The sequence below is a fragment of the Natator depressus genome, chromosome 11, assembly GCF_965152275.1.
Source record: "Natator depressus isolate rNatDep1 chromosome 11, rNatDep2.hap1, whole genome shotgun sequence".
In the NCBI taxonomy this organism is placed as follows: Eukaryota; Metazoa; Chordata; order Testudines; family Cheloniidae; genus Natator; species Natator depressus.
This window is the reverse complement of record NC_134244.1, coordinates 55,737,924-55,753,466: the sequence shown is the minus strand read 5'-3', so window position 1 is coordinate 55,753,466 and position 15,543 is coordinate 55,737,924. Positions and strand designations below refer to the sequence as shown.

General features: G+C 39.1%; 1 protein-coding gene across 2 annotated transcripts in view; it reads left to right on the top strand.

The window, feature by feature from the left end:
• Positions 1 to 15,543, top strand: part of HECW2 (HECT, C2 and WW domain containing E3 ubiquitin protein ligase 2) — a 256,874-nt gene that overhangs the window by 146,893 nt on the left and 94,438 nt on the right. For both annotated transcript variants that reach the window (XM_074967801.1, XM_074967802.1), the window contains 2 exons: positions 4,515 to 4,609; positions 10,901 to 10,976. In XM_074967801.1, coding sequence (XP_074823902.1) covers positions 4,515 to 4,609; positions 10,901 to 10,976 — 171 coding nt within the window. The remainder of the gene's footprint in view (positions 1 to 4,514; positions 4,610 to 10,900; positions 10,977 to 15,543) is intronic.

Sequence of the window (15,543 nt, the reverse complement as noted above, 5' to 3'; positions counted from 1 at the left end):
TGCTTACTCCATTGTCTTCAGCTTTATACAATAGACAAAGGCTATTGAAGTCAATGAGATTACTCTCAGAAGTAAACACTTGGTGGATTGGGGCTCTAAAGTAATAATGTACTATACTGTCTGTAATCTCAGTCCGGTGAATGTTAACATCAAAATTTCTCTCCAAGAAAAATCCTACATAAAGTAGTACTTTAGCTTTAATGTCATATTTTTATTTCGATAAATATTATAGAAATGTATTATAATAAATTTCTATAAATATATTGATTTGCATATATTTGTTGTGCTGATACTACAGATTTAAATCTTGAACACTAACACATGGTAGCTGCTGTTGGGATTTTTTCTGATACTCCAAGTCTTGTCACATCAATCACCTCTGGGATATTTATGGGTAAATTACTACTGTCACTGCAGTACAACATTCTAGCTCAACATCTGTGCATATAGACCATTTATATTTTGTACTGATAGGAATCTCAGTTTGGGGCCTGAACGGAGTGTGAGATAGGTTCAATGAATGTAATAATGCATATATTTATGGTTCATTTGTATACTGTCTGCATCATGCTGGTGTACTGATGTTACAGTCAGAGTTGATATATAAGGTGTCTCTATGCAAGCTCTGTTTTCAACTAATTATAACTTTGGCAAAAATAGTTCTTTGAGATCAAAACTTGCTGTACTTGGGGTCAATAAAGCTCATTTTCCAATCATCTCCCTTTCAGTTTGATTTAAAAACATTTTTTGGCTTCTTTTCACTTAGTGAGAGGTAGAATTTGAAAAAATTTTGTGACCATTCCTTCCACTCAGATCTTTTTTTTTTTTTATATTTGTTTTAAAAGCTGAACTCAGCATACCATAAATCCTTGAGGATTACTGCTAAGGCTAATTGGCAGGGATGGGGGGGAAGGCATTGTTAGGAGATATAAGAATGCAAAGTTCAGTGTTTTCATAAAGTTACATCAATGAGAAGAAGTTTTGACCAAGAATATTTGTTGCAAGATGACTATCAAATATTCATCACTTGTATGCATTTTAATTTTAATATTCCTATTTTTTTCTCATTTAACCCCCTAAATTCTAAGGGCCTGACTCTTGTTTGCATACCTTACTTTACAAGAAATTAATGGGACTATTTGTGGGGGGAGAGATAGCCCAGTGGTTTGAGCATTGGCCTGCTAAACCTACAGTTGTGAGTTCAATCCTTGGGGGGGCCATTTAGGGATCTGGGGCAAACATTGGGGATTGGTCCTGCTTTGAGCAAGGGGTTGGACTAGATGGCCTCCTGAGGTCCCTTCCAACCCTGATAGTCTATGAACTCAAAATGAGTAAGGGTGACAGAATCAAGACCAGAGAAAATGCAAGATAAATATCTTAATATTTCTCAATCCCATCAGGGTCACCTCAGAATTAGGAGGTTTAGAGTATGTTGGAAATAATTAAGCAGCAGAATTCTGAATTAGCTTTGATTAATGAAGAGAATGACATGGCACCTCCAGAACCCTGGAATGCTGTTCTGCTATTATGTAATTCAATGTCCTTTAATTGTTCCATCTGGGGACTGTTTATCTCATTTCTGCGTGATTGTTGTCCCCAAACTATTTATAAACTGTTTCTAGCAGCATTCAGTATTCTGCTGAAGATGGTTTGGGATTCCTTAGAAATTTTCTTGTTACATTTTTTTTTTGTTTTGTTTTTAAATCTGTTGCCTTTAACCACTATTTTTGAAAGTCTCAGAATCAACCTAGGTTTCAGAGTAGCAGCTGTGTTAGTCTGTATTCGCAAAAAGAAAAGGAGTACTTGTGGCACCTTAGAGACTAACCAATTTATTTGAGCATAAGCTTTCGTGAGCTACAGCTCACTTCATTGGATGCATCCGATGAAGTGAGCTGTAGCTCACAAAAGCTTATGCTCAAATAAATTGATTAGTCTCTAAGGTGCCACAAGTACGCCTTTTTCTTTTTGAGAATCAACCTAAACTTTTATCATCTTTTGTTTCATTTACACAACATATGGCAAATCTCCATAATCTCACTAAGACAAAACAGACAATAGGACTACTTGTGCTAAAAATCAAGCATGTACATAAGTGCTTTGCTGAACTGTAGCTTAATATGCAATGTAGATGATTGTGTATAATAATATTTTGCACTTAGTCTATCCAAGGATCTTTACAAGCCCCATTTTATGTATATGATAAAGGAGGCACAGATCCATGGATGTATGTGGAACAGGGATTCAACCTTAAGCTCCCTGGGTAAATATACTTGGCCTTCACTCAGAACAGTAATATGAACCCTTGTAAGCCATGAGTGGGCATTCAGTAAGGATTGTGGAATAATCAAGTCATTTGCATGTGAAATCTATTATATCTGTTTAAAGCCAATAACATAATGGTGTAGGGGCTAGAGAGAAAGAGCTGGTAGGGGAAGACAGTAGAAGGAAACAGATGAGAGAAATATAGGGGAAGAGGGTGGAGGAGAAAACAAGGAGCATCAAAAATATCTTTGTTCTTGATATCAGTAGATCTAAGGCTGGCCCCATCAGTTAGAAACTTTTTTCTCTGACCAGTTTAATTTCAACATGAGTTCTCTCAATTTTCCAGCTGGTGAGACTATCTGTTTTATCGTAAGTGCTGTGCATTCATGTTGGGGGCACATTGACCAGTGTTGTCTTTTAGTCCCTTCCTAAGGGATTTTTGTCAGTAAATAGTGCTGTGAAAGAGTGCCCCTCCCCCCCATTCACAAGAGGATCTGTACCTACGGTGCTGAAGGGCCTCCACACTGTTATAGCTGAAGTACAATACCTCTTTAGTTTTTCAAATTCAGGTGACTTGATTATGGTGTGTAAATACTTTCATGGGGAGAAAATAACAAGTACTAATGAGCTCTTTAATCGAGCAGAGAAGTGCATAATAAGAACCAGTGGCTGGAAGCTGAAACCAGCCAAATTCGAATTGGAAATCAGGCATACATTTTTAACGGTGATGGTGATTAATCCCCGGAACAAACTACAAGGGGAGTGGTGGATTCTCAATTTCTTGGTGTCTTCAAATCAAGATTGGGTGCCTTTCTGGAAAAGAGATGCTTTAGTCAATTACAACTTGCGTTTGAATAATCCGTAACTTATTGGGCTCAGTACAGGGATAAGTAGGTGAAATTCAATGGCGTGTAATATACAAGAGGTCAGACTAGATGACTTCTGACTTTAAACTCTATGTATTTTCACTTGAAGAAAGAACAGTTACTTACCCTACAGTAACTGTGTTTTTTTTGAGGTGTTGTAGACAGTGTGGATCCCACGCCCTATCCTCCATCCCCATGTTTCAGAGCCCTCGGCAATCTTGGGGTTAGAATTCGAAGGGAACTGAAGGAGGACTGTGGCTGCCCCAACCTTTCTGTCCTCATACAAGAGCACAAGGAGACACAGGGTACATGGGTGGTCCTGCATGCACTGCTATTCAGAATTCTTTGCTCTGATTTGCATGAGGCGGATGCACACCTACAGTGGGATCCACACTGATTCTTGGATAACCACAGTTATTGTAGAATTAATAATCATTCTGTATTCCAGAACAGTATCCACATTTTAAAAAATTTAAAAAGTTTTCATATGCAATTTTGGCAGAGCCTCAGCTTTTACCTCTTGCTTAAATTTTCATCGCAGTATAATGCATGCTGGCACTTTTTACTGTGATCTAAAAACATTAATGTATTATCTAAGCATATTTGTATAATATTTTCCCCTTGAGAAGCCAAATAGTCAGTTCCTTAATTATTGCATAAAATATCAAGATAGAAAATATCCTCAATTAAACTGACCAAATGTTGAAAAGTAGCTATATCTAGGGCTATATCATTTCCAGGATTTAGCAGTTACATGACAAAATAGTTTAAGCATAAAACAGCTTGCATGCAATACAATATAGTCTCTTGCATTGCAAGAAATCTATTTCTAGATCTGATGAAGATCTTAAGTGATTTTAATTCACCTTTATTTTTTAGAGTAAAATGGAGCTCCCTTCACAGGTCAATGCCAATACTAAATACATTATTCAGTGATCTTGTCTCCCTGTTATTTGGCTCCAGAAGATGTATAAAAAGCAGGTCAATATCTGTCTAGGCTGGTGCTTTCATGTGGACAAAACCACATGCTGAAATTTATTATCTTTCTTACCAAGTGATTATTGTGAATGGGCCACCAGGTTTTTACTGGCTTTGAAGCGATTTTGGAATTTGGCTCTTTCCTCTTTAAGAAGGAAAGATTTTCATGTTTCCAGAATTTGAGAGGACATATAGATCATAACTTTCATTGAAATGCCATTATACTGGAGATGGGATAGATTAATAAATAATGTTGGTGAAACAGCCCATCGCTCACTTCCAGAAAAGTGAACTACGATTCAGTTGAGTTTCTGCTGAGTTTTCCAAAGCATGGGGCTACCACTGTTTTGTCCCACATTATCAATGTATGGATTCCACATGAGTGTGTGTGTTTGTTTGTTTTCCCAGCTGAAATAAAGATCTGTTTTAAATACTACCATGGTATTAGTGGAGCCCTGCGAGCTACTACCCCATGTATCACTGTGAAAAACCCCGCTGTGATGGTAAGTGGAGCCTTTATATCAGTTTGTAATTTATCTGTAAAGAGATGATTTAACCTGTCAGTCATACCCACTTAATATCAACTGCAATCTCCGAGTTTTGCCATTAACTGGGATTTTTGTGATTTTACCTGATGCAATCCAGTTGTATTATAGGCTGCATAGAAGTGATGACTCTTGTTAAGGTTGCTCAATACTTTTCATTATAAGACTTTTTTTTCAATTGCTTATAACTTTGACAAACTTTAACTGGTTGGGCTGAGATTTTTCATACTGTGTATCTACCTCAGGCTGAATCTTTTTAGAAAGTATGAGCCAAAACAGTGTAACTTTTCCTCAGAATTAGGTTAGGAAATACATATATTTAGCATGGGCAAAACAGTTGTGTTGTTGAGAAGCACAATGACCTGAAGTTTAGCAGAAGTGCCTTTTTGCCATCCCTGTAGAAATCCACAGAAATTTGGCCAAGTCATGAGCCTTTGAAAATCTCAGTTCACACATGCTCAGTAGAAGGGGGGACTGGGATGTGGAGCCGAATATGGGAGGGCTGAGACTGGGACAATGAGTTGGGTTTGGAGGGGGCTGGGACAAGTGGTCAGGGAGGACTGGGTCAAGGATAGGTAGAGGGACCAGGGGAAGAAGCAGGGAGGGGGAAACAGGGCAGAAAGATCTGTAATCACTAAAGCATGTTCCCTTTTGAACTTGGAGTAGAACCCAGGATTCGTTCATCTTAGTAAAAAGAAAAGGAGTACCTGTTGTACCTTAGAGACTAACAAATTTATTTGAGCATAAGCTTTTGTGAGCTACAGCTCACTTCATTGGATGCATTCAGTGGAGAATACAGTGGGGAGATTTATATACATAGAGAACATGAAACAATGGGTGTTACCATACACACTGTAACGAGAGTGATCACTTAAGGTGAGCTATTACCAGCAGGAGAGTGGGGGAGAAAAAACCTTTTGTAGTGATAATCAAGGTGGGCCATTTCCAGCAGTTGACAAGAACGTCTGAGGAACAGTGTGGGGGCGCAGCAGTGCCCCTCTGCCATGTACATTGGTCAAACTGGACAGTCTCTACGTAAAAGAATAAATGGACACAAATCAGACGTCAAGAATTATAACATTCAAAAACCAGTCGGAGAACACTTCAGTCTCTTTGGTCACTCGATTACAGACCTAAAAGTTGCAATTCTTCAACAAAAAAACTTCAGAAACAGATTCCAACGAGAGACTGCTGAGTTGGAATTAATTTGCAAACTGGATACAATTAACTTAGGCTTGAATAAAGACTGGGAGTGGATGGGTCATTACACAAAGTAAAACTATTTCCCCATGTTTATTCTTCTAACCCCCCCCCCCCCCCACACACACACACACACACTGTTCCTCAGACGTTCTTGTCAACTGCTGGAAATGGCCCACCTTGATTATCACTACAAAAGGTTTTTTCTCCCCCGCTCTCCTGCTGGTAATAGCTCACCTTAAGTGATCACTCTCGTTACAGTGTGTATGGTAACACCCATTGTTTCATGTTCTCTATGTATATAAGTCTCCCCACTGTATTTTCCACTGAATGCATCCAATGAAGTGAGCTGTAGCTCACAAAAGCTTATGCTCAAATAAATTGGTTAGTCTCTAAGGTGCCACAAGTACTCCTTTTCTTTTTGCGAATACAGACTAACACAGCTGCTACTCTGAAACATGTTCATCTTGGTATTAAATTTTCCTGTCTTCAAATTAGCTCACTGGCAAATGTTTGCCTTATCTTCCTCTAGAGTCTGGCCTGCACAGAGGATGACAACCTACTACTACTATCACTTTTTTAAGTCTGCAACCTCTTAATTTAAAATTACATGGAAAAAGCTACATTATATTCTCAGTTCTAATTGTGCACTGCTATTGAAATCTAATGAGAGTACACTGTTGCAACTGAAGAAGTTATCTGAAGACAATAGGACTGCACAGGTGTACACTAGGGGAATAATTTGTTCTTCAGTATCTCTGTACAAGATACTGAAAACAGCCCAGTTTCACTCTCAGATACTAAGTTGAGATGGAAAACCTGGTTAGTTAGAAATATTTTTTTTTGTGAACTATGCACACCTAACAGAAAAGAAGACACGTTAAATGTGGAACCTCCATGACACCATTGTTAGTCACTGCATACAACTGAACTGTATTTCAGTCCAGTCAGATTTACATAATTTTTGGCCGCACACAACTATACAACTAAGCAAAATGCACTAAATTGAGTTTTCATTTGTAGATTACGTATTTAGTCAAAATACAGAGAACTCTCTTGAGACGCACACAATAATCAACATTAAATGCTTTTTGGGACAGAAAACCAGGGGTTTAAAAGAAAACAAACAGGAGCCTGTTTAATGACACTTGGTAGTAAGTGGATGCAATTGTATTAAATCCAGTGTGAAGTCATTTGGTGAATGTAATTTTTCTATTAAGTAGGACCTTCTGTTAATTGGTTGATAAGTGAGTTTGCTGTAGTACAGCATGGACAGAAAACCCTTAACAACAGAATAGGAAATATGGGAGAATCCCATAGAGCATACATCTAAACACAGTGAACTGTTTGATAATATTTTGGGAACTGCATGGCTTGAGCCTAATCCTGCAAGGTGTTAAGCATCTCCAATGGGAGTTTACAGTCTTCAGCATCTTGCAGAGCAGCAGTTGGCACCTTTCAAGATCAAGACAGTCAGTGCTATCACATGCATGTTTTTTGCATGTGTCCTGAATAAACTCTGCTCTAGCAAGTTATTTGTTGCGATAGTAAGCAATTCTTGATGCTCATTTGTTTGGCGATACCTACAATTCAGTGCACATCCTGCTTACAGCTATTTCATAGCTATGCTGACGTAACAAACTGAAAAGACTGGCCATGATTCTATGTGCATGCTGAGTTATTTCCTGTGGAGAGATGTACTAAGGAGAAACATGAATAGCTTCCCTCAATCTAAACCTCTCTATATATGTAAAACATACCTTTTCTGAGTTTGGGTTTACCCATATCTCAAGCTTGAGATGACTAAAACTCCAATTTATTGGACTGTTAATTACTTATTAAAAGTAGGTAGAACTACTGAGAGTTGCCTACTGATTAAAATGGAAATTACAAGGGTAGATGGAAAAATTCCTGGTAATACCTGAAAATAATTGAATTCTCATGACTACTCCTTAAGCATCTTGTAGTGCAGTAGACTTAGATTTTCTTCTCAACATCAAACTATTTATCCCAGTGCTGAACACTCTCTTGTGAAATACTGACTATTTAAAGTAAATAGTTTTAATCGTTTAAAATAAATAATTCAGTTCTGTTAAATAAATGCATTATTATATGCACTGCAAGGCTTCCCAACTTTGTATTATACTTATTTCAGTTTATCACTCTATGTACCCAGTTTACATAATATTCCACAGTACATTTTGTTAATTTATTTAGTAATATAATGTGTAGCCAGATAATCCTCTGGTGATTGTACAGTTGCGGATACTGAAAGTTGTAATTTATTCCGTGTCCTTAGTATTTTCTTGATCTTGCACTCCTCCTTTTTAAGGAGGTCTGTACAGTGTGGGTATATACAATGAATAGGTGAAAGATGTGGGTATTCAAGATTGTATATCATTGTTATTGTGTTGGATTATATGCCTGCAAAGTGCCAGCCTTGATGTAAATTCCATTGCAGTGAAGCTGCTGTAACATGGATGTATTTTTACTTTTATAATCATTGAATTGAATGGAGGCATTTTTTCTGTTTAAAAAAAAAAAGTATCAGTCATGTGGATAGTTTGTTGCCATGATTTATTAGTATGATAATGTGGTCCTATCTGATGGAAGGACGCCTCAGAAAAAATATACACAGAATCCGTGAGGACTTTTTCTTAATGAAGAATGTTTGGAACAAGAAATCAATATAAGTTAACAGCCCTCCACCCCCCCCCCCCCCCAAAAAACAACCCCTGAAAACTCCACAGTTCTTATGACCCTTGCTGTTCAGCCCAACTGTCCCAAAGATATATATACCGCTCTCTGCTTTCCAAGCACCTTTGCAAAGGATAGAGGAAGCTGAGATGGAGTTAACCTATTGTCCATGGAAGACCAGGTCATTCTGCTGCATGGTGTCACAGGTGACTTACCCTTATGAAGTCATTTGGAATAACAATTTCATAGTCAATAGGCACGTGACAGAATGCAGAACACTATATTGAGAAATGTTATTGCATGAGAAACGGTGAATCGTGAATATTGTACTTATGCAAAATGAAATATGCTGAGATGTGAACAATGTAAATTTCTGTCACTGTGCATCCTTTCTGAAGAGACTCAAGGCCAATGGAGACCTCAGACATGATTGTCATCGCTTTTTCTTTCACTGCTGTTTCTTCATCTTTGCTACATATTCTGCTAAATGTCAGAATTTTGCTAATGAGGAAATTCTTAAACTTCAGATGCTGATTAATTCTCACCGCTTAGTCTTGTTTTGTGTTTGCGCTGCTTTAGTGTGCAGATACATTCCATGATGATTGGCATGGCAGTCAGATTAACAGATGAGATCGCAATATTTGTTTGTTTACAAAAAAAATTGTAAAAGACCGCCATTACACTTTTTATATTAAGGCAAAGCTGAGTTTCTTCACGGATTAAAGATGTTAAGGCCAGCAGAGGCTATTACAATCATGTAGTCTGAATTCCTGGCCGCTGAACCTCATCCAGTAACTCCTATATCAAGCCTGTCACTTCTGTTTGAGTAATAGCTTCATTTTTAGAAAGCTATCCAGTCTTGATGTAAAGAGGTGTCTTATCTTTCACAGATTTAACATATGGCTAAATGCAGCCAGACTGCCAGTATCTTTCTCAGTGTTTTACACCCCAACTATGATTTATATTCTTGGAAACAGACCACTTAATAGTTTTTCTATTGTGTATCTTTTTTTATACCCTTAATTTACATGCATATATCCTCAACATATTTTTCTCTTTTTAAATATAAAATCACTTTGGTAACACTCTATTTTATTAGAGATACCCCCAGTGTACACCCTACAGTGTGTCCAGATATCAAGCTTTATCAGACTTACAATCTGGTAAGCATTTCCACAGGTTGTCTTCACCTTATCCTAGCAATTCATTGTCTTTTCCCTGCTGGATGAGAGTGCTGTGCCTCCTTTTGGAACCGTTTGTCCTGAAACACAAACCCTATATTTTCAATTGATTCGAAAAGTAAGAGTATGTCTTACACTGAAGCTAGGAGCATGCCTCCTAGTGTGGATAGACAGACTTGTGCTAGCTCCTCTCGAGCTAGTGCGCTAAAAATACCAGTATGGATGTTGCGGCGCGGGGAGTGGCATGGGCTAGCCATCCAAGCTCAGTCCAAGAAGGTCAAGTGGGCTTGGACTTGGGTGGCTAGTTTGAGCTGCCCCCTGTGTTGCAACAGCCACACTGCTGTTTTTAGTGCACTAGCTTGAGTGGAGCTAGCACAAGTCTCTCTGCCCGGTCTGGGAGGCTCCCTCCCAGCTGCAGTGTAGACATACCCTAATAGTCCATGATTTGTGATGGGTTGTTTAGCTGGATACATGTCACTCTTGGGGAAAAAAGGCAAGCTCCTCCTACTGATGCATTTGCAAAAACTCCACTTGTGAAGGAGGCAATGGGGCAGATTTTTTTCTAAGAAGTGAAACTTACAAAAACAAACAAAAAAAGCCCTTATCAGGGAAAGTAGAAATAAACCTCAGGGAAAGTTTCCCAAGTATGAGCATGGCTTTCAGATCAATGCCATAGTTAGAAATCTGATGTGCCTTATTTTGTCACATAGATGTTAAATATTTTGATTGCCCTCAGTAAGCCATGTATTTTGTGTTTAGGTAATAAATGGTACATGGAACTACTTACTGCACAGTGTCTGTGGTTAGTTCATGCTTATGTATAAGATGCCAATTTGCGCTATTGATTTTTTGAGAAGACACAAAAACCTATGAGGAAGAAGAACTTTCGCTTTCTCCAGTTAATACCTTCCACACACCTAATAATAATGTATTAGTATGTTCAGAATATTCTCAGTATTGCAATATTGACCCTACATAGCACAGACAGTTGTCAGTATTTGCGAAATTCCAGGGAATTTGGGGTGGACAGAAACAAGTACTGGTGTCTTCAGATTATAGCTTTGTCTATGGGTAATATTTTTCTCCTGAGTACTTCATAACCATCCTCATGAACATACAAAAACAAATGAAAAATGCCATGATATGCTTCATTTTTTTTCTCCCTCTTTAGATGGGGGTGGATGGCATGGATGAAGGTGCTTCTGCAACTCAACAATCTCGGAAACTAGTCAGCTTTGAATTATCAGGTAAGATTTCAGAAGTATCTTGCATTATCCCACTAAAACAAGCATGAGTTTTGTGTTAGATTGTTACTGAAAGTCAGAATTAACTCCAGCTGTGCTATGGCAAAGCAAATATACATTAAAAAAAATACTGAACTAAAATACTCAAAGATTGAAAACATTTCCTCTTCAGCTGCATCTGTCTTCTTTAGGAGTGCATGCTAGTGGCTCAGATTATATAATTTCATTGAGAACATGTGTATGCTGAAAGCAAGCCAGATTCATTTATATCCAGAAGTGAATGAAACCAATTTGATGGACCTAGCATGAGAAGTCTCCAAGAAATTTTCAGTGTGCCCAAGGGAACATCCATCTCAGACTGAGTAGTGGTAAAGCTATCTTTTCTGCACATAGAAAAGGGCTAATGGAATACAAGTTAGTCCCATTGCTTTGAGAGATGGACAGAATACCAAAACAACAAGGGTTGTAAATAGTGAAATCTTTCTGAACACTTTTTTTTTTCCCAGTCAGTAACAGAGAAAAGGAATTGAACTCTTACTTATGTTGATTAGTGCTTAATCTGTATGTGGTCTCATGAGAGTAAAGTATCTCAATGTGAACAAAGAAGGTAGAATCTGGTCCCTAAATCTTGAAGAACAGACAACAAAAACCTTGAGGAGATTTCTCTCTATGTAGGACTAGAACACACTAACGCTGCCTTTTAGAATGGTTTTGTAGCAATTAATGGGGAAAAACACAAGAGAGCCTATAGAAAATAAATAGGCTTCGATAAAAGTCACTCCAAAACCCTATAGAGTGTAACAGAGAGTTCTAGCTCAGCTGCAAGAATTGTATGGTTGATTTAAACATTTTATAGAATGGCAAATTTAATAAGATTTTTCCATAAAGGTGCTGTGTCTGGGGAAAGGTAGTATGTTTTTTAAGTGTTTGGGCTTTTTTGTGTGGAGAAGGAGATACTTCTACCTTGTAAACAGAATTTTGCAGGGTGTAGTGCCTTTGTGTGAATGATATTGCCCTCCAGGGCTGGCTGCAGAGAGGATCAGGGACCTAACTAATGTTGGCAAAGTAGGTCTCTTTTTGTCTTAAGTGCAAGAAGTTTCTACTTTTGAGGGTGAAAGATTAGTCCCAGCCCCCTGTATGAATATGATTATAGAGAGATATCAGTAGTGACTCCACTACTGCAATTTACACTTAAATCATGGCCAAAATCCCTCTGTTTCATACTTAAGTAATTGCATTACTCTCCAATGTGGGTATAATATCGCATCAGAGGACAGTTGAATTTACTATGTAATATTTTGATGAAATATCCACTTTTGCAGAGGATTGTATCTCCTACAGAAGAAGTGACCCACAATTAGGAGATATGAGACTGATCTAGCGAGGAGGCAGAAAGGTGGCATAAAGGGGGGTCTAGCTCTACAACGAACACATGCAACAGGACCCATCATTTGCAGTGTGTACAGTCCATCTCTTACTACAGATGGCACGCTGCTAGGTATTCATAGGGGTTTGGTGGTGCAATGAAATGTCACCTGTTCAGGGAGTAGTTGATTGCCATATGTGGAGTCAGAAAAGAATATTCCAACAGGTCGGATTGGTAGCAACTCTGGGGATTTTTTCCATCCTCTCCAGGATGCAGTGCAGGTTTCTTGTCAGGATCATCTAGGTTCATCTCACTTAATCAGTTTCCTCCCATTTCAGGGGCCTTGAGGATTGGTCCATCTTGGTCCTTCCTATCCTCTGCCTGTGGCACATAGTAGCTTAGTTTCCTGAGGGCTGGTAATACCTTGGACTAATTTCTGTTGCTGGGTTTAGTGTGGGGATACTCGTAGCCTGTGCTGCATAGGTGGTCCGACTAGATGATCCGGCAGACGGGAGAAAATATCCTTTTAAAAATTACATGAATAACTTTCACTATTGGTTGCCCTAATGGAGGACTCTCTCAGAGGAAAGGAAAAATCAAGTTGTCGTTTGAAGAATTCTGTAATTACACTTACAAATAATAATTGTGAACACAAATGACATTAAAATGGCGTTCTAAATTGTATGTTACATCTTCTCATGATCTAAGCAGGAAGGTCAGTTATAGTAGCAAAACCTGGAGAAGAAGAGATGGAATGGAAAAAAATTAAAATAGCAATTGGGCATCTCTAGCACAAGATAGAAGTTTAGTTGCACTATACCTTTTCACTATAATCTTTATAGCATGTGTCAATTTGGTCATGATGAAAACTGTCCCCACCCATGGAACATGAACTCTTTTTGTAAAAGTTTAATTCCATGATTGAATGCTCAGTGAAGCTGAAGTGAATGAAACTGTGTTTTAAGGCCAGAAGGGATCACTAGATTATCTAGCCTGACTTCCTGTGTATCCACATCTTTCCTTCTCATTCAAGTTGAAAACTCAGCCTTTAGCTCCAGCAATTGAAGTAATTACAAGTGGTGGCATTTTGTTCTGCTCATTTTAATGTTTCAAAACTTAGTTTCTATTCGTGAAGTCCCTCCAGGACAGATCTCTGAATATGCTGTTGGATCATATTAAAGAAGTTCTGTATTAAAATCACAAATGAGTTTGATTCCCCATAGTTTAAATTCCAGGGTATTACTAATTAAGAGGTCTCTTGGGTTTTGGTACTGTTTCTCTCCCTCTATGTGTGAAACTTGCAAGCTGCTAATTGTGTTAGTACATTCTAAGACAGAATCTGTTCTCAAAGCAATTCACAGAGACTCAAAGCAATACTCTAACAACAGAAACAGCACCCAGAGACTCCCCGCCCTTTTGTTGTATTAACAATTGTGATTAAAATAGAGATAGAGGATGTATGTGGACGGATGCTTGGTGTGGATAACAACTGAATGATCAGGGAGGTGCCAGCCTAAGAATCCAGTGTCCATCGGCTGAAGAAGGCGTCAAGTGGAAATAACCAGAGGACCCCCGGAGGGCAGACTGGAATCCACCCAACAGCCTCAAGAATGGGAGAACCAAAGAACAAGATAACTTCTTGGAGCCGTCAGGAATGTGCTATCTGCTGATTGATTCAGCAACAGCATGATGAAGCAATTCCCATAGACTGGCATAGGAAGAAATTCCTATAAAAATAGACTCTTAAAAAGTGAGAACTTTGGGGTCTGATTCTGCAAACCAACTTCCAGGAGCATCAGATGAGCATCTGACAAGGCCCTGCTCCCTCCTCATGTCCAGGCCACCTGGCCAGTGGCTTGGCATGAGCAACTCTAAGGCTGGTAACTATGATAACAACCTTGCAGAACCTGTGTGTGTGTGTGTATATGAGTGAATGTGTGAATAAATATGAGATTGAATGGAATGTTATAGCTATAACTAACTGCTTACTATGATTCTTTCTGTATTCACAATAAATGTGGTATTTTGCCTTTTTCCCTTTAATAAGATCCTGCTGGTTTTTAATTTATTGGTACAACATTTTGGTGGAGAATTGCGAAAGGGGGAATATTGGTAAAAAACCTCAGTTATTGTAAATATTGGTGTGCACACCGCCAGCTCTAGTGAGCTAGGCATTTCTATTAGGTTAACCAGACCTGCTGGCCTCCGAGAAGGTAGCAGGGGACCTGCTGGCCTCCGAGAAGGTAGCAGGAAAAACAGATTAAACCAGACCTGCTGGCCTCCGAGAAGGTAGCAGGGGACCTGCTGGCCTCCGAGAAGGTAGCAGGGAAGAACAGATTAAACTAGACCTGCTGGCCTCCGAGAAGGTAGCAGGGAAAACAGATTAAACCAGACCTGCTGGCCTCCGAGAAGGTAGCAGGGGACCTGCTGGCCTCCGAGAAGGTAGCAGGGAAGAACAGGTTAACCGGACCGGCTGGCCTCCGAGAAGGTAGCAGGGAGAAATAGGTTAACCAGACCTGCTGGCCTCCGGGAAGGTAGCAGGGGACCTGCTGGCCTCCGGGAAGGTAGCAGGGGAAAAACGCATAGATTAAGCTATGATTTCAGAATCTAGGCTGTGTCACTTGCTAAGTAATACCAGCAGTGACAAAGAGATTGAAATATCCATGTTAAGATGTTTAAAAGAAAACAGGGTAAGCCAGTACCAGAGGGAGGAATGGAGTCAGAAGGAACTCCAACCTCACCTTTTGTTAAAGAAATTACACCTTTTAAACAAAACCTTCAAAAATTTGGGCACAGTCCTTGGACTAAACAAGCCCTAGCTGATCTCTGCACTATTTCGGACCTAGAGGATAGATTGGCTCAGTATATCCTCATATACAAACCTTCTAGTGCTGCCAAAAGAGATGCAGCAGCAATTTGGTTGTTGTGGGAGGCATGTAAGGATTCTTCCCTCCGCTTGTCTTCATGTAAAGAGGAAAAGGCACAAACGGAAAAGGGAGCAGACAATTGGAAGGTGCTGGCTACAAATACCCAAAGCCAGCTGAAAATAGTGAAAGAGGCACTCCAGGAATACAAAAAGAGTGAAAAAGTTAACTCTGCAGAGGCTGGAGGGAGGCAGGTAAAGGGGGAGAAGGTCCTATGTATGGCACCCCCAGGCATAATTACAAAGAGAAAGAGTAAAAAAAAAAAAAGTTAACTCTGCAG